Source organism: Suricata suricatta, chromosome 4 (assembly GCF_006229205.1).
Source record: "Suricata suricatta isolate VVHF042 chromosome 4, meerkat_22Aug2017_6uvM2_HiC, whole genome shotgun sequence".
Lineage (NCBI taxonomy): Eukaryota > Metazoa > Chordata > Mammalia > Carnivora > Herpestidae > Suricata > Suricata suricatta.
Genome location: NC_043703.1, coordinates 112876445 through 112900587, shown reverse-complemented (window position 1 = coordinate 112900587; position 24143 = coordinate 112876445). Strand labels below are relative to the sequence as shown.

General features: G+C 42.6%; 1 protein-coding gene across 1 annotated transcript in view; it reads right to left on the bottom strand.

Annotated features, from left to right (window-relative positions):
• ANTXR1 (ANTXR cell adhesion molecule 1) overlaps positions 1-24143 on the bottom strand; it is a 214576-nt gene that overhangs the window by 102539 nt on the left and 87894 nt on the right. Inside the window, exons 11-12 of the mRNA XM_029937510.1 lie at positions 12903-12972; positions 11316-11394 (exon numbers count right to left, since the gene is read on the bottom strand). Of these exons, the coding sequence (XP_029793370.1) occupies positions 11316-11394; positions 12903-12972 (149 nt within the window). The remainder of the gene's footprint in view (positions 1-11315; positions 11395-12902; positions 12973-24143) is intronic.

Sequence of the window (24143 nt, the reverse complement as noted above, 5' to 3'; positions counted from 1 at the left end):
CATGGCATCTTCATAATTGACTAGTTTTAAGTATTTCTTCATTTCCATTATGACTTTGCTTTGACTTAGAAAAGAGTTAGATGTCTCTCTGGTGTTTCCAAAAATGTGAGCTTTTCCTGAGTGTGGTAAGCCCCACAGCAGTGCTGCTGGCTGTCTCATGGAGTTGGCTGTGATGTGGTAGGTGATTAGCTCCTGCCCTCTGTCTATCCCCCACTCGCTAAAATAGAGTGGCTAGAGTTCTCTTTTTCCATGGTGGATGGGATGGATGGTGGAGAAGAGGTGACTGATCAGTTGTGTTCAGCATATGTTTCTTTTATTTTTGGCACAGTATAGATGATGGGAAATATTTCACTGAATTTAAGATGCATCCTTGCAGGATGACTGATGATTTTATGAGCCATTAGGTAAAAACATGACCAATTAAATGATGATACATTATTGATTATCTGAACTTCCTAATTTCAGAGATGTTAAAATGTGCAAAAAGTGTGTCTCAGAATTGTTTAAATAATGGTGTTTTTCCCATTAATCTTAGAATTGCATAGCCCCTATTTTATGCAACCAAGAAATTTTGGACCCTTCTTAGAACATTTTACTGTAACCTCATTGTGTGTCCACTAGATCGTGTTTAACTGCATTATTCCATTATTTAGATTTTATTAATTGTCTTTGAATTGCTTAGTTTATAAATGACTAAATTGTATTTAGATCTCTTGTGGTGGTAATTTACCAATTTCTCTTTGTACTTCTGTCAAAATTTGTTTTATATGCTGAGGATATATCATTAAGCTCAGACTAGAATTATACCCTTTATGTTAAGCATTCCTTTATAAATTTTTTTTTAACATTTATTTATTATTGAGAGACAGAGAGAGAGAGAGCATGAGCTGGGGAGGGGAAGAGAGAGGGGGAGACACAGAATCCAAAGCAAGCTCCATGCTCTGAGCTGTCAGCACAGAGCCCGATGCAGGGCTCAAATTCACAAACCACCAGTTCATGACCTGAGCCAAAGTTGAACACTTAACCGAATGAGCCACCCAGGCACCCCATGTTAAGTGTTCCTTTTAACATTATGTATGTATGTATGGTTCTCTTTAAACCAATAATTTTGTTTTTACTATAAAGTTTCTCTCATATTAATATAGATATACTAGCTTTCCATTGGTGTTTTCTTGATATAACTTTTCTTATATTTTTATTTTCAACCTTTCTGTGCCCTTATATTTTGTTGAATGTATTTTTTATTGTAAACAGTGTACAGTGGCATATTTTTTTAAACACAACTTTTCAATCTGTGTTTTTTAACTGCCAAGTTTGGTCCTTTATATTTATCTTGGCTATGGATTATTTGGATTTAACTCTTAATTCCAAAAATAAATTTTACCATCTTATATGTGCTTATCTCAGAGCTTCTTAAGAGCACAGATTTAGAAAAATTTTCCCCCCTCATTTATTCTCAAAACAAGGAAATTTCAAACTTAGGGAAAACATATTCTTTAAAATACTTTGAGATAAAAATATTGAAAGTCAATTGCTCAAACATCCAAGAAAAACAAAGGCTCGGATCCTCCAAGACATATTTGAAGAGATATTTTTATGCATACAAGGGTTATCAAAATAAAAATGTTGGAAAACTGTTTTATTTCAGTTCATAAACAACATTCGATATCGGAGTTCTGCCTTCTGATATTCCTGTGGTCTTTTGCCCTTTCTAATGAGAGTACAAGAAACCACAGGTCATTTTGTTAAAACAATAATAATAAAAAATACTAGATATTGTGAAAAAGACCTTGAATTAAGTACAGCTCTACTGAGACTAATAAAGAGAGGAGAATGATTTAGGACTAGGATATAAATGTTTGTAAATTAGAAGGTATGTTTTGAGGTTATTTGAAAACAAGATGTTCTCAGCAGGAGCTCAGGAGCACACTTTGATGTGAAGTATAATAATCTCTTTTTGTATGAGGTGGAGGTTGGCCAATTTGAACTGCACTAAGACAAGCTGTGTCTGGTATCGCCAACAAAAGGGTCTCATATTTATTTCCAGAATACAAAAGCCAAACTCAGTTGTTATACTGTACAGGACTGATAATGTTTACGTTACTCCTTCACCAGCTGACTTTTAGTTTTAGAATTATAGACTCTCAGCGTTGGAAGGAGTCTGAGAGCTTTTCTAGTCCAATTGCCTGTGTGATGCATGAATGGCATTTACATAATTCTGCCAGCTCATCAAGTTCCCTGTGCTTGACTACAGCTGTAACAGGGAGCTCACTCCCCCATAAAGCAGCCAATTGTAAAGAGTTTTAAAAACTGAGCCATAAACTGTCTATCAGCCTATTCTAGTCCATGGATTTATACACTAATCTACTATGTCTACTGTGCACCGGGCCAGCTGTGTAAGGGCCAGGATTTCAGCTACCACATCGATCTGATTCCAAGTTTGTTTCCCACTTTTCTTCTCTAACTAGTCTTTCCCTTACATTTTGTTAAGCCACATCTTTCAAAGGACATATTACCTATTATTACTACAACAATAAAGTAAAGGCCATTTTTTCTCAGGGCTGAGTATGAAATGTTAAGGATTCACTTGTAGCCCCAGGACTGTGGGTTGGCCACTTTTGGGACAAAGTTCCTTTCAGCTAATGTAAAAATAAAGTAGAGCCTATTCCCTTTCCAAATGAACACATTTATAAATAAATTAATCCAAATTAATGCTATTTTGTTAATATACTTGGAATATATAAATGATGGCTTGATCTTCCTAAAATATTGCTTTGTGCTTCTTTTGAATGACTTCTCATTGTTCAAACCCTACCTCTGTCATTTAAACCCTCTTCAAGGTCAGTCTCTTATTTCCCCCTCCAATCCTATCTCCCCTTACTCTTCCAAGTTATGTGAAGAGACAGTAGCTCAAAGAGCAAGGAGAGATGTGGGTGTGAGTTGGACATGAAGCAGAATAATGTTAGGATGAAGAAACCTATAGGGGAAAGTCAGAATGTGGGCCCTGGTCCTGTCCTCCCTGACTGGGTGTTTGGAAGGGAGTTTTCTTCTGGAGGCCATTTCCTAGAATTGGGAAACAGTTTGGGGAGGGTCTTGTTGGGGAAAGAACACTCATGGGATAAAGGTTTTGGGCTGAGTAAATGAGCAGCTTACTTGTTCTCCCTGAATTTCTAGAATTGTTTGTTCAGCTCTCTCTTGCAAGAAGTGGGGTGGGGGAAACACATTCTTGGGTAACTGTCATGTAAGGCACTAGGTCCAGTAAGTAGACACTCCTCAGAGTGTGTGGTGCTTGTATCAAATGACTTATGCAAAGTCCTCTGAGGAGGCTCAGGAGTCTTTGGAACAGATGGAAGAATTTCTGATTCCTGTGTGATATTTACCTTTTGTACCCCAAAGTGTAAAACATTTACCTCTTGGAGTGTATGTCCTGCCTTGGCACCTATGTTGTACAGTTTCGGAGGGTATGAACTTGCTCTTCTTCTTTAAGTCCTTAACATTTTGCCTATAGAACTGCTTTAATGCACATTGATCCTGATCTGTGGCCCCATTTGCCACCAGCAACCTCCTTCCTACCCATCCTTCTTTACTAAAGAGACCCGCATGCTTATAGCTATTGGTTTGAAGTATCTACCCCAAAGATAGTTACCTATTTTGATTGATGGACTGTGTTGTTGACCTTGGAAAAGAAATAGGAGAACAAAGTCTTCTCTGATTTCTACTTTTTTCTGAAGAGTATGCAATGATATTTTATTATGTTGGAAGGCAGGATTGCCACTCAGCCCAGGCTGCTGGACTCACTCCCTACCAGGTTGGTGAAATTCAAGAAATTTTGGCAAGGACAGCCATGCCAACTGTCTGTTTACCTAGATAGCCCTATGACTACAAAACCAGGCTGGATTTGTATTTTCCCAAGTTACTTCAAAGCAGTTAGTAACAGAATTACACTGATTTACAAAGTGAACCCAGGAAGGTGCCTAGGACAACACTCTGAAGACAGTTCTGGGAGATGGTGCTTATCCCTGCCCTGCAACCTGTGAGCTGCAGCACAGTCCCTTCAGGGCCAGGCCTGACCAGCGCAATCCGTGCACCCCTCAGCTGTTGCCAGCAGCGTCCAGACCGGGTAAACTGCCACAGCCTAAGTTTCTGGTATTCCAGTGCAAGCTCAGGCTGTGCCAATGCTCCCCTAGTCCCAGCTTTTCTGCAGTTACTTAGATTTTTGCCCCCTGAAGATAAGAGGCTTTTATTTCTTGAATTAGGAAAGATTGGAAGTTAACATAAAAACTGCATCACGTATGTTTAAATTAAATATTAACGAAACTCTAAACTATGGCAGATAAGGAAGGCCTTTCCAACTGGGCCCAGTTTTTTTTTTTTAATCTCTGACCTATTCTAATACCCCATCCTAACCAGTCACAGCCATGGTGGCCCAAGGCATGCCTTTGCCCAGGCTTACCAAATGCCTCCTCTCTCTTCCTGACTGAGTTCACTTATCATCTCTTGTGTTCTTGGATTCCCCAGACACTCCACTTCATGCCATCACAGGGCATCGCTCAACTCTCTATTAGAGAACTTACACATGAAGTTGCAGTTCCTTCCCGACTTGTCTATTTCCCATGTCTCATATCTCTGTGTTTCTTGGACTTAGCAAATGTAGTTACCTAGATTCTGTACCAGTCTCTCTGTTCCTGCCTGGCTTCCAGCCTTGTTATATACACCGTTAAGCACTAGAGGGCTGTCTGAATCTCCATCCAGTTGAATAGGCTATTTCTAGACCCCTTTTCCAGGTCTGCACCCCTGACAACAGTCTGCTCCTAGTGGAGCTGGTGCTGTTCTGAGGAGGTCTTTGACTATTGCCCTGTCTGGGATCACTGGTTATAGTTCCTCAGCTGGCAGATTTGTCTCTCTTGAATCATGCTCAATCTCCCCATGCTCCTTGGATGTGCACCTTGGATGGCTGGCCATCCTCTCTGTTGAACTATCTGTCAACCCACTCAGTGCTCCCTGCTCTAATCCTGCTGTGTTCTGGCTCCCTTTCTCTCCTCCCATCAGGTACCATCACGATCTCAGTATGACCCTTGATTGAGTCCATTCATTCATTCATTCATTCACCAACTATCTGCTGAATACTATGTATAGGCATTGGGCCAGGTGCTGGGTGCAATGGTGAATAAGACACATCTTTGCTTTTTTTCCTCAAGAAGCACATGAACTGTGCTGTGTGTGGGAGACAATTATTCTTTCAAATGTCTGTGGTTTTTGTTTGTTTGTTTTGTTTTGTCTTTTGTTTGTTTTACTCCAGGTCTCCACTTGTTTCCAAACTTATAACTTATCTCTGTTTGGCAGATGGAGGCCCACTTTCTTGTGAGACATTGGAAGCCATACGTGTTAAAAACAATACTGATGATAACTGGGTTCTCTTTTCCTGAAACAAGAAGCCAAGTCCGTGGCTCACTAAGCCTTAGTGTGAGAGGCAGAAACAAAGGGAAGACTTGGAATATGGGAAAGGGGGCATTTGGAGAGAAAGCTTTACAGTCCATGCCTGGTAACCCAAAAGGGACAAGATCCTAGACTGGTCACATTGAGCTAAAATTATGCTTTTCAGCAAATTCCTATTTTTATACCAGAAGATGTTGTCTGAAAGAAGCAACATAAAAGAGAGGGTCTGATTTTAAAATCTTGGGATTCTTAAATGAATGGGGTTGGGAGGGAATCAAAAGAATAAATCATTTTTCTTAAATAGATTTTAATGATTTTTTTTTCTTTGGAGGACAATTTGTGTCAGGTAAGTATAATGGTAAGAGTCCTGTGTGTTCAAGATTTACCTGGAAGCCTATTAAGATGCAGAATCCTGGGGGCACCTGGGTGGCTCAGTTGGTTAAGTGACTCTTGATTTTGGCTTAGATCATGATCTCACAGTTTGCAAGATCAAGCCCCACGATGGGCTCTGTGTTGGCAGCACAGAACCTTCTTGGGATCCTTTCTCCCTCTCTCTCTGCCCCTCCCCTGCTCATGCTCTCTCTTTCTCCCTCTCTCACAAAATAAGTAAATAAACTTAAAAAAAAAAAAGGATGCAGAATTCTGGGCTCCCTCCAAGAAATTCTTTTTCTTACATTGACATTTTGGACTAGATTATTTCTTGTCATGGCTGGGGGCTCTTCTGTGCATTGTTGGTCTCTCTCTCTCTCTCTCTCTCTCTCTCAAACAAATATAAGTAGAAAAATACTACTAGCTTAAGAAAGAACAGTGTGAATTCATGAAAATCTGAAGGATAAATAGTTCAAAAATTCTAGGGAAATTAGTTAAGACCCTGTTCATCCCCACAGAAACCAAACCATACTCCCAAACCACAGTGAGTTTGGGGCTATTTCAGGGGGCACTGGAAGACCTAGTCTGTTGTGAAATCCCTCCTGAAGCTGTATTTCTCTTCTGCATGACATGTTGCCTCCTCTGATAAAAGGCCTCCCAACATGCTCAGCATGATAGAACATTTTAAATGATAATAGGAATGTTTATATGGTAATAATGTATAAACCTTAGTAAATAGTTGTTTTAATTCATTTTTTGAAATAGTCTAAATATTCCCCTTATGTTACTGTTTACTTGATTCATTTACTGAAAAAAATCTTTTTTAAAAAATAGTGAAGAGATTACAACCTAATCCTATTTGACTTACCCACCAAATCTAACTCGCTGGTGTTTCCACTAGGCAACATCTTCGAGGTTTTTCTTAGCATCTTCCTAGATTACAGGCTTATCATGGACTCATAACGAATCGTAACTCTTCATCAGGGAAACATTGCCTGTTTATATTCTGCTGGGTCTGAGCAGCAAATCTTTTAGTGAGACAGGCCATTAGACTTTTACTTGGCAAGGAAAGAGAAGCTCAACAAACTAGGAAATGACAGTCATTCTTTGACTTACTACCAGGTATCTTAAGCCCCTTATGCATTTTGCCTTCAATCTTTGCAACAACCGTGCCAGACGGTCTCAGAGACCAGTTCAGGCAAATGTGCCCAAGATCACCCTACAAAGTGGAGGGACGGGGATTTGAAATTAGAATTTTGACTCAATATCCTGTATTTTTAATTCCTCCATTGTGCTACAATTATCAGTTGTTCTGGTTGTGATCTCTCAAGACTGTTTGTGGCATTTTAATTTTCCTTCAAAAAGAATTTCTCTGAACAGTGACTTGACATGGGTCCTCTCAGATTTGCTCAACCTTGGTGCCCCTTGAAGCCAGGTTATTTTCCATATAAATTAGTGGAGAAAAGACAGGGTTCTCGGCTGATTTAGTGTTGATTTTAGAACTTTGTGTCCTGTCTCTTTCCTTTCTTCAAAGATGGTGATGCTCTAATATACTGGAAACCAATACAAATCAAAGCCTGATCATAGTTCATACGGAGGAGCATCAGCTGGGCCCCATTGTACATACTACATGACTGAGCATCCCCAGAGAAATGGCCCCAAATTAGAAGGCACCAGAAATTGATACAAAATGAGAGGAAAAGAGAAAAAGAGTTATGGTCTCTTAGAGGAACCACCAACAAACTGCTCATAGACATATCTAGTCCTTGCTCAGATTGGATCCTGTTTAGGGGATGGTCTCTTCTGACTTCTTCACCAGCTGCAATTAGCATTTTCAGACCCACACTTGGGTTGTCTCCTCCGTGAAGCCCTTGTGTCTCTTCATGAATTCACTCCTTGATCCCACTCTGAAATCCTGTCGCATTTATACCTGGCTGACACTATTTTGTTCTTTATTCACATATTCTTTTCCATGTTTGTTGAGCTCCTTTCTCCAACTGGATTTTAAACTCCTTAATCGTAGCAGTGTTGTAAAAATAAATGGAACATTGATGACACAGTAGGAGTTCCAGAAATACTTGTCGGATGATTCTCTGATTTTTATACACTTTGGTTGGGAAATCAGCAAATTTGAAGGCATTTATCTAAATGAAGACAATCTTTTCTTTCATGAACACTTCTTTAAGGGGCTAACATTTGCTTGCTCTGCTCTCAAAGGACAAACTTAAGTATTTCCACTAAAGCAGCACCATAGTAGTGATCCCCTCCTCCCATTGCTAGAGATTAGGGAAGAAAAAGGGGCATCAGGTAAGACTATAAGAGAGGGGATGTATTTACATATGCTGGTGAAAGAGGACATTGGATGTTAAACCATTTTCTAGAGTCCTGGAGCTTAGTAAAGTTTACCATTTGTATAGGAATCTTTTAGCTCTTGGATGGAAAAAACTCTTTCCTGTAAAACTTCATGGAATTTCTGCTCCTGGCAGGGGTGACAATTATTCATTGTGGATCTTGAAAACTGTGGCATGGTTATCCAAATGGGCACCAAATAAAGAGAGAAAAGAAAAGACTCAACTACATATTTTAAAATTATTTTTGGTTCCAGGTGATGGGCTGGGCAGTCGGTGACTGGCAATGACAGGCTAACCCTTTACTCAGACTCAAGGGATCACTTCTGATCTAAAAACCTTGTCCTCCAAACCAGCTGCTGAAGAAACAAACCTCAAGTCCAAGACCTTACTTCATATTCTGGATGACCGCACATTCCACCTGCATATCTGTGTTGCCCAGCAGTGGCTTCAGTCTTTTAAATGGGAGCTTCTGTGTAGGGTCCTGCTGGGGATGGGGGTTTTATGTTTGACTATAGGTCTGTTTCTTTCTCTGGATGAACTTTACCATCTTGTCTGCCTCCTTTCAATCACCTGGACTTGACTGATTGACAAACATGTACCCCTAGGGATCCATCTTATCTCAGGAGAGTCCTTTAATTATTATGGGACTCTGAAGTGGAAGCCAACTCTCTGGAGAGAATTTCCAATCAGTTCGATAATTTTAACTCAGATTCCACTGGCACAGCAGCTAACATTTATGAAGCACTTACTACCTGCCAGGCCTTCTGCCAAGCACTTTTTCATTTCACTTAATATTCGTGATGCTGGTAAGAGAGATAAAGCATATTATTCCAATTGTACAGATTAGGAAATTGATGCACAAAGAGGCTAAATCACTTGGTCAAGGCCACACAACTAGTTGACAGTGAAAGTCAACTTATACACCCAGGACAGTGCCTGGCATGTTATACATGATCAATGAATATTTGTTGAATAAATGAATGAATGGTCCTGGATCTCAAATCTTAAGGTGTTCATAGTTTCGTTGTAGACATATAGCATTTTCAAGTGAAAAGGGGATTAGTGCATAAGATGTGATGAGGTGTTGTTTATCAAGGGTCAACTGAGCAGAAAACTTAGCGATGAGCACTCAGGAAAGGGAGATAGAAGGTCTAAACAAAGGCTGGAGTGGGATGGGAAGGTGGAGGGAACTTGGCTCTGAGCTCTTTTCATTTTGCAGTACATTGGGAAGGACACTCTTTCTTCATGGCTTTCAGGCCCAGGACTTAAGCCATCCGTCATAGTCCTGTATCTGCCATACCACCAGTTTGGTCCTGAGATGTTTCCCTTTCTCCTTCTCATGCCCTTGTGGCCTCAAGGGCATGGCTGTTTCTCTGTGGTATGGTCAGACATAATGAGAAATACAGGCTTAAACTGCTGGATCACTGCAAAGCAGGGAGGAATCTGGAATGGAGTTGTTAGTCTTGGGGTATTTTAATCATTTCCTGCAGGTTGGCAAGTTCCAGAATGGTCAATTTTTAAAAGAAGCAGGCGGGGTACACTTGAAGAAATTTCACTGCTTCTCCAGAAAGTTTTCATATTTGGTCTCCAGATTTGATGTCCCACTGAGGGGTGTCTGAGACTCGGTCATTTCTCAGTGGTGACACTTCTCTGAGACAACCTTAATTTCTTACTTTGGTCAAGTAAAACTTTTCCATTGGGGCACCTGGGTGACTTCAGCTCAGGACATGGTCTCATAGATTGTAAGTTCAAGCCCCAGATTAGGCTCACTGCTGTCAGCACAGAGCCCACTTCAGATACTCTGTCCCTCTCTCTCTGCCCCTCCCCAGCTTGTGCTCTCTCAAAAATAAGTAAAACATTTAAAAAAAAAGTAAAACTTTTCCATTTTCCATACCCATTGCACTGGCTTACCCTGCTTTTAAGAAAACTGGTTTGCTCCTAACACAGGATGGAAATGTATGTGGGGCAGGGAAGGGAGGAGAGGAGCAAATTGGGAGGGAATACTGTCCGTGGGTCCGGATCTCCTGCTCATTTATGAGATGACTCATTTTTATTTTGTCTGGCTTCAGTGCATGCCTGCTAGTTCTTGTCCACCTGTGACAGTATTAGGGATACAAACCCCAATTAGTGAGGGGCTCTAATGACATGTCCTCCAGAGCCCAGTCAGGACATGACCATAGTATCTGGCCAAGCTGACCATCAGGTCAAACACAGTAGCCTTTACAATGGTTCAATGGAAGAAATGCATTTGGTTACAACAGCTGGATATTCAGACAAACGTTACTTTGGAACTACTCGTGCTGGGGGCTGAGGCCTGTAGAGGAGCTCCCTTAGCCCCGACAGTCCTCTGCTGGGCTGAGCTCTGAGACACTGACAGCAGGAGGGAGCGGCTGCCCTGGCCCAAGGCTTCCCACCCATGGCTGCACACGAGAACCTTCCCAGGAGGCCTTGCAACCACCAAAGCTAGGACCCACTCCAGACTTGGCTTCAGTTGTTCTGGCATGAGTCAGGGGCATCATAAAAAATTTTTTAAAGGCTTCCAGGTGACTTTATATGTAGCCAGAAATAAAAACCACCTGCCATTAAGGATCCAGAGAAGGGGTGACTGAGGAGCTGGTCGAAGACAATCCCACTCCTGCTTCACAAACCCTATGGCACAGCACCCCCATGCCCACACCCTGCTTTAATTTTCCATTTTCTCCTGGATGACTTTCACTGTCATATTAACAAGCTGCCATTTCTCCCATTCTAAATAAGACTCTCTTTATACTCCACATTGCCTTTTAGTTACTGCCCTATTGTCCTGCTTCCTTCTAGGGAAAAACTTGTTAAGTCGTGCTTTCTGTGTGTGCTGTCCAATTTCTTTCTGCATAATTCCTCCTAGACCCAGTCCACCCAGATAGCCCCCCTCACCACTGCACAGACACTGGCCCTGGCTGACCATCCAGACATGCAGGTGTGTTCAGGTCCCACCTTTGCTCAGCGATGGGGAACGTGGAGAAGCCCAGAACAGGCATTCCCAGTACCCCCTGGGGTCCAACCTACAGCTGGCCTTGCGAAGCTGGGATCAGAGCTCAGTGAGCAGAATGCAGAACTGGCAACTTTCCAGGGAAATGAGATGACAATAAAGCCTTCGGCAAAGGGAAGGGGAAGACTTACACAGCGTGTGGTGGTGATGATGACAGAACTGGAGATAAAAGAGAGGCCATCGTTCATGCTGACCTGAAGCGCGGCTTTCCTGCAATGACAAGGGAGCCAGAGATGCTCAGCAAGGTGTGCAAGGAGCAAGGGCCTGTGAGCTGACACTGAGGTCCCCTGCAAGCCCGGCTTCTCACTACCCCTGTGGGCTCTTCCCCTGGGGGCCTGAGTGGTCTCTTCTGTAAAATGTAGAGGATGGTCTCTAGGGCCCATCCGCTGTAACCTTCTAGAGATGTCAGGACCCCCTTGGCTGGTGTAAAGGCATTGTGTTCAGCCCTTTTTACATTGCAGTGAATATCACTGCATGGGAAAAGCCTGCTGCCATTTAATTTTCCTGTCACATTGTCGTAGGAAGAAGTATTCCCGAAACATGGCTCGAGTCTATGGGGATAAACTGGTCAAGCTGTAAACTTAAGGTTCCATTGTTACTATTGGGGCTGTCAGTAACTGATTCTGATGAGGGAATTTGTTACCATCCTGGCAATCTCACAGAGGTGCAGCAGTGGACAAGTTACCTTCCACCCACCTTCCATCTCCATGAGACTCCCTGAAATATGAGCTTGCATTCTGCTTGTATTTAGCAGTATGGACACAGGGTTAGTTTGTGGAATTAGTGGACTTGAAGACCAGTGTTAGGCAACCAGACTTGGAGGCTTTACCATTAGAACAAATGATCGAAAGCAGAACTTAGATGAAAATGTTTAGTATTGTTTCCTCAAGACCACCGTTCTATCTTCAGCCTCTTATAGACATGTTTACAGAGAAATGAGTTTGTGTTCTTTGACAAATACAGCTTCTCTGCTTCCCCACATAGTTCTTTTCTTGCTTAGGTGCTCATTCTCTTCCTTCTGTTGAATATTTTCATCACACTCCACCAGCACCCATTATAATAGCACCGCCATGGGATTTCCCCCCATAAATTAGTTCACAGAACCTTGCGCAGTCTGGGTGAACATGCAATGTCTTGCAGAGGCACAGAGGAAGGAGTACTGAGCTTGGCCTCAGGAGGTCTGAACCTGGGATCTTCAACCAGCTCTGGACCCACTTAGGCTTTTTGAGTTTCCTTTCTGAGTTTCCCTATCTCTAAGGAAGAGAGAATCATCTAGCAGGGAAATTATGATGATGGGGCAAGGTAATGTTTTTGAGAGGGAAGTGTGAGAGCTTTCTAGAAATGTAGTTGTGTGAGACACACATGAAGTGAGACACGCCTTGTTAAAATCTAGACTGTTCCATGACTGCAGTGAGACCTGGGGCAAACTACTTAAATTCTACTTAAATTCTTTCAGCCACAGATTCCACATCTGTAAAACTGGGATGATGTGAGTACCTGGGCTTTGGGCACTTGGGAGGAAACAGTGAAATCCCCTTTGTGAAACATTTATCCTGGTGCTTTGCTCACTGTAAACATCAGCACCATCATCATTACCTGGAGAGGTCTAGACAAAAGCTGCATTATGACAATGAAGAGAGACAGTTTCTTCTCCCTCTGTCCCCTCTACCTTTTCTCTCCTCCCTGGCTGTGAGGTTCATTTGTTGGTAGAAACTTACATGCCAACTTCTTTTAAGATAGGTGCTGGACACAGCAAATAAGTATCTTCCACAGTGAAGGGCTTCTCATCTGTAAAAAGGAAGTCACTGGATTAAGAGGAGTGAAGTGACTTTATAATTTCATATTCAGTGACTCCTATTGACCATTGGCCAAATTCCGGGAGACACTAGAAAAGCAGTAACTCTTTGAAACAGAAACTAGTCTTGAGCCATGAAATCCAGTCAAGTGAATGCACTTATAGTGTCCTGCCAGAATACTCGTCCCTGACCTCGTACATCCAGATAAGTCAATCAGTGAACAAACAGAAACAGAGCTCTTATCGTAGATCAAGCATAACCTAGGGGAAACCAGAAGATACGAGACTGGTCCCCAGGGAGCTTCAGCTCTGAGTCTAGTTTGAGAGAGAAGTCATATTCATGGGGAAAGTTTGCTGATGCAGCATTGTTTACAATAGCCAAGACATGGAAGCAAGCAACATAGATGTCCGTCCATGGATAAATGGCTAAAGAAAATGTACCTGTGTGTGTGTGTGTGTGTGTGTGTGTGTGTGTATACATACATACATATATACATATATATATATATAATTCAGTCATAAATAAAGTAAATCTTGCCATTTGTAACAACATGGATGGACCTGGAGGGCATTATGCTAAGTAAAATAAGTCAGATGAAGAAAGACAAATACCATATGATCTCACATTTTTGTCAAATCCAGAAAAAGAAAAAAATGAACTCATAGATTCAAAGAACAGACTGATTTTGCCGGGGTGGGGGGGTGGGCAGGGGATGGGCGAAATGGGAGAAGGTGGTCAAAAGGGATGAACTTCCAGTTATCAAATAAGTCATGAGGATGTAACACACTGCACGGTGGCTATAGTTAACAACACTGTACTGCACATGTGAACATTGCTAAGATCATAAATCTTAAAAGTTCTCATCGTAAGAGAAAGCTTGTAACTATGTAATGTGATAGATGTTAACTAGACTTACTGTGGTGATCATTTGGCCTTCTACACAAATATTGAATCACTATGTTGTATATTTGAAACTAACATAATGCTATTCATCAATTATGTCTCAATTTTTTAAAAAAGAAAAAGTTTGCTGACATATACGAGAAGTGGCTAAGCCAAAATATCACTTGGCTTCAGGAGACAGAGAGCTCCCTTTAGGTGGGTGATGTGTGAGGTGACAGGAAACACACAACCTGGGATGTGCTTTGGTGAAGAGATTGGCAAGAGCCTTTCCTGGTGGGAGAAAATGGCATGAGCATAGGCAGAGCGCAAAAAAAAAAAAAAAAAAAAAAGGCATATTCCAGGAGGGAAGTAGGATTTGAAAAGATCAGAAGAGGAAGAAGTTTGGGTTAAGTTCTTTGAGTGAGACTGATGAATTTGGACATGTCTATTAGCCATGAAAAGAACTTTGGAGGTTTTGGGAGAAAAACTTGAAGTGATGATGTTGGAAGTTTCAGCAGATGCAGCTGTGAAAGATGGATGAAGGGGGTGGGGCTCAGAAGGTAGGAAGTTCTTGCTCTTATTCTATGGGTTGACTAGGGAAATCTTAAGCAGGTTTCATTTCAAGCTCCTTAAAAACTTGTTTCCCAGATTTTGGGGCCAGAAGCAGGACTGAGAAGTTACTAAGTCAGTAGATAGTACTCATTCCTTCATGGTGCAACATTTACGGGTGCATGCTCTGTACCAAGAATTGAGGTGGGACCTGTGGGTGAGATAGAGATGAATAACGTGAGTCCCTTTAAGCACCTGTGTATATGAATGCCTGCCCTGGAAGATAGAAAGGGATACACCATCATTGAAGTACAATATTCTGCTATTGGCATTTGTTATGAAACTGATGTGTCTAATGACATTGGACTGTGCTGACATGAAACGCTTGCCTGAGTGGGGATTAGGAAGGCTCGTGCCCTCACGCCTGGGTTGAAGAAGCAGAGCCACCTGGGGTGGGGCTTAGAGGACACATCTGAGCGCTGAGCACTCTGTTTCCATGGAAGCAGGAGAAGTAAGTTGGTCCATTACCGTCTCCTCTGATGTCTAAGCAAACTTTCAAGTGGTGAAAACTCAGGTTATTCCAAATCATTCATTCATTCATTCATTCATTCAACAAATATTTACAAATGGCCTACTTTGAGCTAGAGACACAGACTTTGAGAAGAGAAACATGGTCTCTGATTTAATGGATTTTGTAGGGACTGAAGGAGGGATAGCTATTAAGCATTTTCATTTTTATTAAATGTATTCTTTTGAATGTCTTCCATGTGTTAGGCATTGGGCTGAACCTTGAAATGAATGAAACAGATGAAGGCACCTCACTTAAGGAGCTGACATGCTAGTACCTACACAAGTTACTATTTCATTATAATTGTGGTGAGCACAAAGAAAGAGAAGGAAGGTCAGGAAATGCTTCCCTGAGGAGAGGCCATGTAAGCAAACACCCATTGTCAGGTGAAGAGGACATGGAGTGAGGCAGGCAGCCCTGCAATGATCCTGGGACAGGAAGGAGCCTGGAGCATTGAGAGCTAAAAGGAGGTCAACAAGGCTGCTGAATTTGAGTGAGACAATGAATCAAAATGAGGCTAGAGAAGGGAGCAGGGCCAGATGACCAAGGCCTTGTAGGTCATGGTGGGGCAACAGGAAGCTACTGGAGGTCCCTCTTCATATTTAGAACTAGGATTCACAGATTATGGACTTTTGCTGGGGCAGTGGAGGCGTGCTGAATGAATTAATGAAGTTTTACGATGACAGTGGTGGGTCACACAATGCCTGAGCTGAGAATTTTTATTTTCAAGGTGTTTCCTAGTCTCTGGTGACAATAATGGCAGCGAGACTCTCCCAGGGCATCCTGTGTGTCAGCGCTCTCCGTGCACTTCAAACATGCTGCGTAATTGAATTTAACCTGCTAGCCATGCTCCCAGGGAGGCATATTCTTCCCTTCATTTTATTTATTTATTTAAAAAAATGTTTATATATTTTTGAGAGAGAGAGAGAGAGAAAGAGAGAGAGGGAGGGAAGATAAGGCAGAGAGAGGGAGACACAGAATCCGAAGCAGGCTCCAGGCTCCATCTGTCAGCATAGAGCCCAATGTGGGGCTCGAACCCACAAACATGAGATCATGACCTGAGTCAAAGTTGGACACTCAACTGATGGAACTACCCAGATGCCCACTTCCTTTCATTTTAAAGGTGAGGAACAGATGCAGAGAGGTGAAGAAACTTGCCAGCATTACCCAGGGGAGCTTGGATCCACACCCAGGCAGTCTGGCTTCCACCTCTTGATAAGAGCCATGCTTTATCACCTTCTACACAACCTTGTGAACTAAGGCAAGGCAAAGACATTGGGCTCATTTCCCAGTTGCAAAATGGAGACTCAGAGAGGCAACAGTGACTCATGGTTGCACAGCAAGTCAAAGGCAAAGCCAGGACTAGATGTGAATTCTCCATTATTCTTCCCTTGCCAAGAGCCTCTTCATTCCAGGAAAAGCTTGTATTAGAGAATAAACCAAACTCAGGATAGGCATGGCTGACTAGAAACTTTTTAATTTTCTCTTATCCTGCTGCACATGCACTAGTAATACCTGAGAGTGCAGATCTCTGCCCATCGAGCCACAGGGCAGCCACAGAGTGGCCACAGGAGGCCTCGTGACTCTTGGCTGCATTCTGTGGGAAGAGCCCGTCACACAAAAGGGACATCCAAGTCAGAGACACCAGGGAGACTCCAGGGCCCAGCAGGCCCATGTGGCTGTTAGTGCCCAAGCTACTCCTAGAGCTTTCTCTGAACAGCTCCTTCCCTGCCGTCTATCCCACTGAAAGGGGGTGAAAGGACAAGACTGGCCTAGGTCAGTCAGACGGTTCTCTTCCCCCTCCCTTCGTTTTCCTTTCCTGCTTAGGAGACCAAATATTTCTGGGGCGAAGCAGAGGGAAAGCTCACTGGGAGGACTGGGGACTGAGGACCTTTTGCTGAGGCTGCAGCGCAGGCTTGACAGCGCCTTCCATCAGTTTATCAGCCTCAGTGGCTGTGGGCCCACACCGGGGAGCTGGCATCTTCTGCTTTGAGAGGGATTGTTTGATTTGGAGCCTGTTTTCACTTTACCACAAAAATGAGTGGCTTTTTTTTCTCTCTCTCTCTCTCTCTCTTTCTAAACAAAGAAGGGCCATTTGGTTTCCATAACGCAGATCATCTGACTTCTTCCTGGAATGTCCTCTTGGGAAGGAGGGCACAAAGCCGTCCCCCTCGGCTGAGCCACGTTTGGCTCAGGGGCCATGCCAACCTTGCCGCCACTTCTGCCAAAGTCAGTGGTGCTGTGATGTTTATGGGGCCATCATCCACCCTGAGGATGACTGAGTCCCAGCTTCTCTGTCCAGTGGGCAGCCATTTCACCACTCATTAGCACTGAGTGGGCAGGGGAGTGGAGACTAGGAGCTAGGAGACCAGCGCTTGGCTTGGTGGCAACAGGAAGAGAATTAGGGAGGGGTGGGAGTATGAAACCAGAAGTTAAGGGAATTTTTAGGAGATCTGTAAATATAAATTTCCATGTCTTTTACCAAAGATATTTCAGAATTCAGTGCATACACTCGATATAGGTTAATCTAAAACATTTGTCCACAAGAGTCTAATAATCAAACAGAAGCTTGATTTAAACCAGGATTTGGGGATCAATGAGTGTCATCATACCAAATTGCCAAATGCCTAAGGCTTGAGAGCTGGGCATCCCTGAAGATGAGTATAGAGGGCACAGAAGGGGGCAGAGCGCGTGCACGCGCACACACACACACACACACACACACACACACACACACCTATATTCTTACAAACATCTATATCCACGTATACATCTAAATCCATATGTATATATATTCATACTGATTTTGTGTGACACTGTGTACTCATGGCCTCCCTTGATATTGTTATGATTTACTATTTACAATTTAGGAAAATGTGACTCAGAGAGGTTAGTTAATTGAATTAGTATTGCACCACTAGTAAATGTCATGGCTGAAATTCAAACGCAGGTTTTGTTGAAGTGACTTACCCAGGGTCAATCCAGCTAGTTTTTTTTACAGATGTAAGTTAAACTACTTAGCCATCTTACATTGTCATAATCTCATAGCTAATTTTGTGATAGATCTAGCCTGAAGTACACTAGGAGCTGAGTCTTTTTATACCTGACCTCTCTGGAGGCAAATGGTCAAGATGGTCCAGGGGTGAGGCTGGATAACAGTAGGGGGCATGTCTTCTATGGGACGGGACCAGGAATTGAAAAGCTCTGTGGCAAGGTTCAGGCGCCTTTTGCAAGGCAATGATCTACTGTAATAAACCCATGTTCTGGAATCATACACTCAAATATGTACATTCCCAGGTTTTGATCTTGGATCAATGTAATTCTTTTCAGATGATTGAAGGGATTCCCAGAATTCTTCCCTGCAGTTGGTGACTATCTAATGGATTTGAGATAAAACCAGGATTAAAATTCATTAGCCAATTCAAGCACCAATCACAGTGAATCCTTTGACTGATTAAATAATTCAAATACTTTTCAAGCCTTGGCAATCTTTTCTTGATATAAATATTTATTTTTGGCCAAAAGCACAAGAAAAACCTTTAGTCTTATCAGGAAGAGCTTGTTGAAACCTTCCAAAAGCTGATGTAAGCTCCAAGTAGAATTTACATTCCTACTGTTACAAAATAATGCAGTTTAGGGGACTAAATGAGCTCACCCTGCTCTTTTTCCCAATCTCCACTGGGTCTAGAGAGCATTTCATGGCATACCTGAGCCAAGCATAACTGTTCAGCACCAAATTATCAGCTGGTTTGGGAATGTGTCTGAATGAAGGGAGAAGAGACGGGCTAGAGTTAAGCTGCATGTTTCTACCTTTTCACTGAGTTCTCAAGTAACCAGCTTTTAAAAAAGTTAAGCTTTTTAAAATACTGTGCAAAAACCTGAAACAAACTGATATTCAGCAGGACTCCAAGTTGGTGTAATTCAAAGCATCTGGGTTGAGCTTTCTGGAGCCCCAGCCAGAAAGGAGGTGGTTGATTGCCCTCTTGGGGCTCCTGCAATGATAATTCACAAACACGAGGATTTTACTGCCAAGCTAAATGGAACCCATTGCTTGGTGTGGAAGGAGATTAATATTTTTTGGGCATGTACTACGTGTCAGGCCCTGGGCGGGGAGGTTTTCATATATGGGTTAGATAACAAGCCGGTGGATGTTTTTGATAGAAGACATTAAACATTAAACTCTATATTAGGGGGCAGAGTAGAGATTTTGAAAAAAATTTTTTTTGACATTTATTTTTGAGAGACAGAGAGAGACAGATCATGAGCAGGAGAGGGGCAGAGATAGAAAGGGACACACAGAATTGGAAACAGGCTCCAGGCTCTGAGCCATCAGCACAGAGCCTGATGCAGGGCTTGAACCCATGAACTGTGAGATCATGACCTGAGCCGAAGTCAGACGTTCAACCGACTGAGCCATGCAGGTGTCCCAAATTTTGAAAGTGGAGAGAGTGTCTTCTACTTGGAAAGGCTGAACAGGGTTTCTGAGGTCAGAGCAATGAGAAATAAGAGTCAAGATGGAATAGGAAGAGATGGTAGTGAAGCGAAGGTGAGTGGGACCACGCTGGGAATAATCCTCAGAACATAGCACATTTACTGTCATGTCCTCTCACGCCCAGCTGAAGCCAGAGGAGTACCTTCACTGTTGCAGAACTGAGTTGACCACCACCATGACCAGCATGACGCACATCTACACACCCCTTCCCTGGCCTGGAATTGTTGCAATCCTTGGAAGCCCTCACTGGCTACTACTATGAGATCTGGCAATGAGCTTGGCCCACAGGTCCCAGGGAAGTCCTGTGTGCCTACATGTAACTATTTTACCAGTTCCTGTAGGTTATGGGTATCCAGTATATATATGGCTTTTGGTTTCCCTCCCTGTTCTCTGGAGCAGGTTGCACCAGGATGGAGAAGCAATGAACAGATGAAGAGCCAAGGCTCAGTTCCATCACCACTTTGCCACCTGCTGCCTAGGTCACCCTATCTGCAACCCAGAGTTTTCGCCTATCAGATGGGAATCATATTCATTTCAGCAGTTGTAAATTTGAATGAGACAATATGATTAAATGCTCAACACTTAGTAAGCACTTGACATGTCAACTATTATTACTAAAGTGAGGTACCATGAGGCTCTTTCTCTGAGGCACCTGCAAAACACAAGATGTGAATGTGTGGGCAAATTGAGTATGTCTTATAACTTATCTACCACCTTGTGTCAGGGCTATATGGTAAAGGCGTGACAAGAGGAAAGTCATCTATCTAAATAAGATCTGTGGACATGTATATAATGTAGTGGTTCTCTGATGGGGTGATTTTGTACCTGAGGAGATAACTGGCAATGTCCGAGACAGTTCTGGTTGTCAAACTGGGGGAGAACTGATCTTGGCATTTATTGAGTAGAGACCAGAGATGGTGCTAAATATCCTGTGTTACATCTTTCTTTCTCTCAACAAAGAATTATCTGGCCCCATAGTACCAAGTTAAGAAATCCTGGTATAATATCTATCGTGGCCTTACGTATCTATTTTGCCCATTGTAGAGGGATTTTTAGATATTCCTCAGTGGTTCGCAGTCCCCAGGGTACTAGTAGAATGTTCAGACAAGTTCAGACGTGTTATAAAATGATGGATAGAGGAGGCAGGAACAGCGTGAGTGCCATTGCAGGACACTTGGTTGGGGTAGGAACCAGTGCCTCCATGCAGGCTTTCACGGGTCCAGATTTTCCTGGTGGTAGGTAGGTGGGATAGCCCGGAAACACTCTGCTTGGTGGAGCTTTATAATCGAAATGGGGGCACTCCAGAAGCAGGGCTTAGATTGCTGCCAAGGTTCTGAGCTTCTATGGGTGGGAAGCTGTAGAGTCAGAACACCTTGACTATAAATAGCAATATAGGACTCAGAGCTGAGTGCGGTCTTAGAAGAAAATGAAGTGAGTTATCCTGGTCACTGTGTACATGAAGATCAAGATTACATCATGGCCCCAGAAAGAGAGGACGTAAAAAGCAAGGGACCATGAGTCCATTCCCAGAGGAGTGCAGGAATGGGAACCAGCAGCCTTGCTGTCTCCAGATTGCCTTTTTCAGGCTTGTACATTCTCCAGTCCCAAACATACTTGTGACCTTTGTGATTCTAGGCTCATCAGCTTTTGGAACTGGCCATCAGCACCATTACTTTGCTTTCTCAGGATGTAAATTACTTCCTGCTCATATTTTTCTGTTATTTTTATTAATTATAAAAGTAATACCTGTTTAGCAATATAAGACTCAGCAGGGTGAGAGAAATGAGAAATGAAAAGTCTGAGATATACAGAGATTATAAAAAAGAAATGAAAATCTTTCATAATCTTAACTTTCAGTGAAAATGCTTTGGGATACACTATTTCAGAATTTTTTTTTCTATGCATATTATTTCTTACATAATTGGGATCAATGTACACATAATGTTGTAGTATCTCGCATTCATCTTCATCTGAAGTTAACAGGGGCGGTATAGGTTATTGCAAGAAAACTAAACGAAGGTAATAGGGCCCAGGACTCTTGCAAAATATTTTGTTGTCTCAATAAATCTACACCAAAAAATATTCTTGACTTCAAATATTCTTATCTTCTAAGTGAAGCATCAACCTTTAAAAATTGAGGTCAGAGCAAGCAGTGCACTCAGGACAGCTGTAATTTACTAAGAATAAGTATATTTTTGAAAGCTTTGTTTTTACTTGGTTGAAGACAATTCAGGATTCATGCACAAGGTATGTGTCTCCGGACACACAAACTCTTGCAGCTGTGCACGATTAGGTTTGGGAGGGTTTTACCTTTGGAATTGGGATTGACGGGCAAGTCTACCAAAATGGCTAGAGCCCTCCATGCAATCATGATAATTAATTATGGCAAATGAAGACAGCTTTTAAAGAACACAAACCAAAAAGAAACTCAAAGAAGAGATGGGAAGGAGACCCCAGGCACACATTTGAATAGTGGATGACAGTCAGCTGCTGCAGTGTGCATGCTGGGGGCCAGAGCTAAATGGCACAGGGAAGAGGTCCACAGAGAACATTTTTTTCTTCCTTTGGCTTAACTGCACCCAACTTTTCCTCTAAATGAGTGTTGGGCAAATATTTAAAGAATGTCAGTTTGAAGGAGGCATGGATTGTTAGCCTGCCTGGGGTCCTCGCAAGTCTGGCCGAGCTCTGTTTGCCACCTTCTCTTCTCCCATCCTATTTAGGTGTCAAACGAGGAGCGTTTTGTGAGGACAAGCAGTGTTCATGAAAGTCCAGCTGTCTGGTACAGAAGGAGAGGGCTCCAACTTTCACCAGCAGGATAAGCAGGACTGGGGCAATGACCACCTCAGGAAGTTCACAAGCAATTCTCTCCTCCAACCATGCCTCAAAAGAAGTGCACAGTGTGCTAAGTCCACGTGTAGCTTACAATTTTCACTTGGAGGCAACCATGCATGAGGTAGAGCAGGGGCAATGTCAAGGGTGAGTCTGTCAGGCACTGCCATAGCTAACTTTGGGCTGTGTCAATTCACCTCTGCAGGAAGGTCTTTTGCCCCAGAGTGAAAAATCTTTACCACCTAGTTACCCTCTGGTAGCAATTCCTCCTTTATTTCCACCCCATCCGAGATTACCAGGGCTCTTGTCTGATCACGCAAAACTCCAGTAAATTTCCACTTATCTACATTTTTGTTTGGGCCTTAAAGGTGAGAATACCCACTAATACAGTCTTGGCAGGAGCCACTTCAAAATGACTGGCAAAGCCAGTCATTCTAAAAGTGGGAGCAAAAGGGAAACACTGCCAGATAACACAAAACTCCTGAAGTTCAAGAAAAAGAGGCCAGTCAGGGAATCAGAAGATGTGCTTTACCTGTGAACAGTCAGCTGCACACACTGACCATTCTAAAGCCTGAGTTCTTCCTTCCCTGGTCCAGGACTTTTTTCTTGACCCTAGGTTCGAGTCTTGACTCTCTACTAATGTGCTCTGTGACTTTGGCCAAGTAGCTAAATCTGAGTTGAGGTATCCAGTCTACAAAATATGGGGGCATCATGGGAATCAGCACCTCCCAATCAGGTATACATCAGAGTTGTGCAGGCATTTGGGTTCAGGGGACCCAAGGATCTGTGGAGATCCTTGTTTTGGAAGCAAAGTAGAGAAATGGCCAAAGTCTCTGGATCACCCAACAGTCCAAATTGCTTCTACCTCTGGCCATCTGTTGATGTTTTAATTTCTGAGTTTTAATTTCCTACGTAGCAAAAAGCAATACAAATAACTCATCCCTTACTGGGGGGCTGTGAGGACGGAATGAGATAGTACAGTGAATGTACAGGTAGGTGCGCAGCAATCAGTTGCTGCTATCACTTAGATGAAGCTCTCTGGAAAGTCTGATGTGCAGCCTGATTCGGGACCACAAGAGGAGATCTTCATTTATGTTCCACCAAGTGACATTCCACCATCTTCATATGACATCAAACCCTCAAGGATGCATCCAGATTGCACTAAATACCTTTGACCAACAGATGCCATATGCTAACCAGTGAGAAGGGAAACAACAAGCTTTTGTTTGGGAAGTAAAGCTTCTCCTTCTCTCTGTCTTCCCTCCCCATCTGCCACCATAGGTGCATGTCAATGATCTCCTTAGGGTGCCCACGGCAGCCCTGCGGCCCAGATGTTTTCTAAGATGAAGTATAGTTTCTGGATAATTGGACAGATTTTTAAAAACAAACACACTGGATCTTCTGCATTTGAGTGAGCGTTGTCTCTCGTCCCCTCGGGAAGCTGAGCCCCTCTTTGGAACTCTTAGAACTGATTTCAAGACCAATGTTCAGTTTGAAAAAATATCTTCAAAGGAGGCAAAGTTTCATCCTTTGAGCGTGAGCAAAAAGTAAACCAGAGCCATGCTTAGTGAATAAGATTGGAGATCAAGCTGGGAGATACTATTTTGTATAAAAAGTAAGTATGCCTTCAAAACCAGGAAATTGATTCCTCTCATGGCCTATAAAATGAATTTTAGTGAGTTTGTTAAAAATCAGTTTCTTTGTTTATAGTCCTACTTCCTACCTCACCACGCTGCACCAGGATAGTCTAGGCTGTTTTTCATTATTGCATTAATAAAAATCCCAGTTTTAATTTACTGTTTATTAAAGTGGATCGTTTCTCAGCTCATCTCCTAGGGTCTCC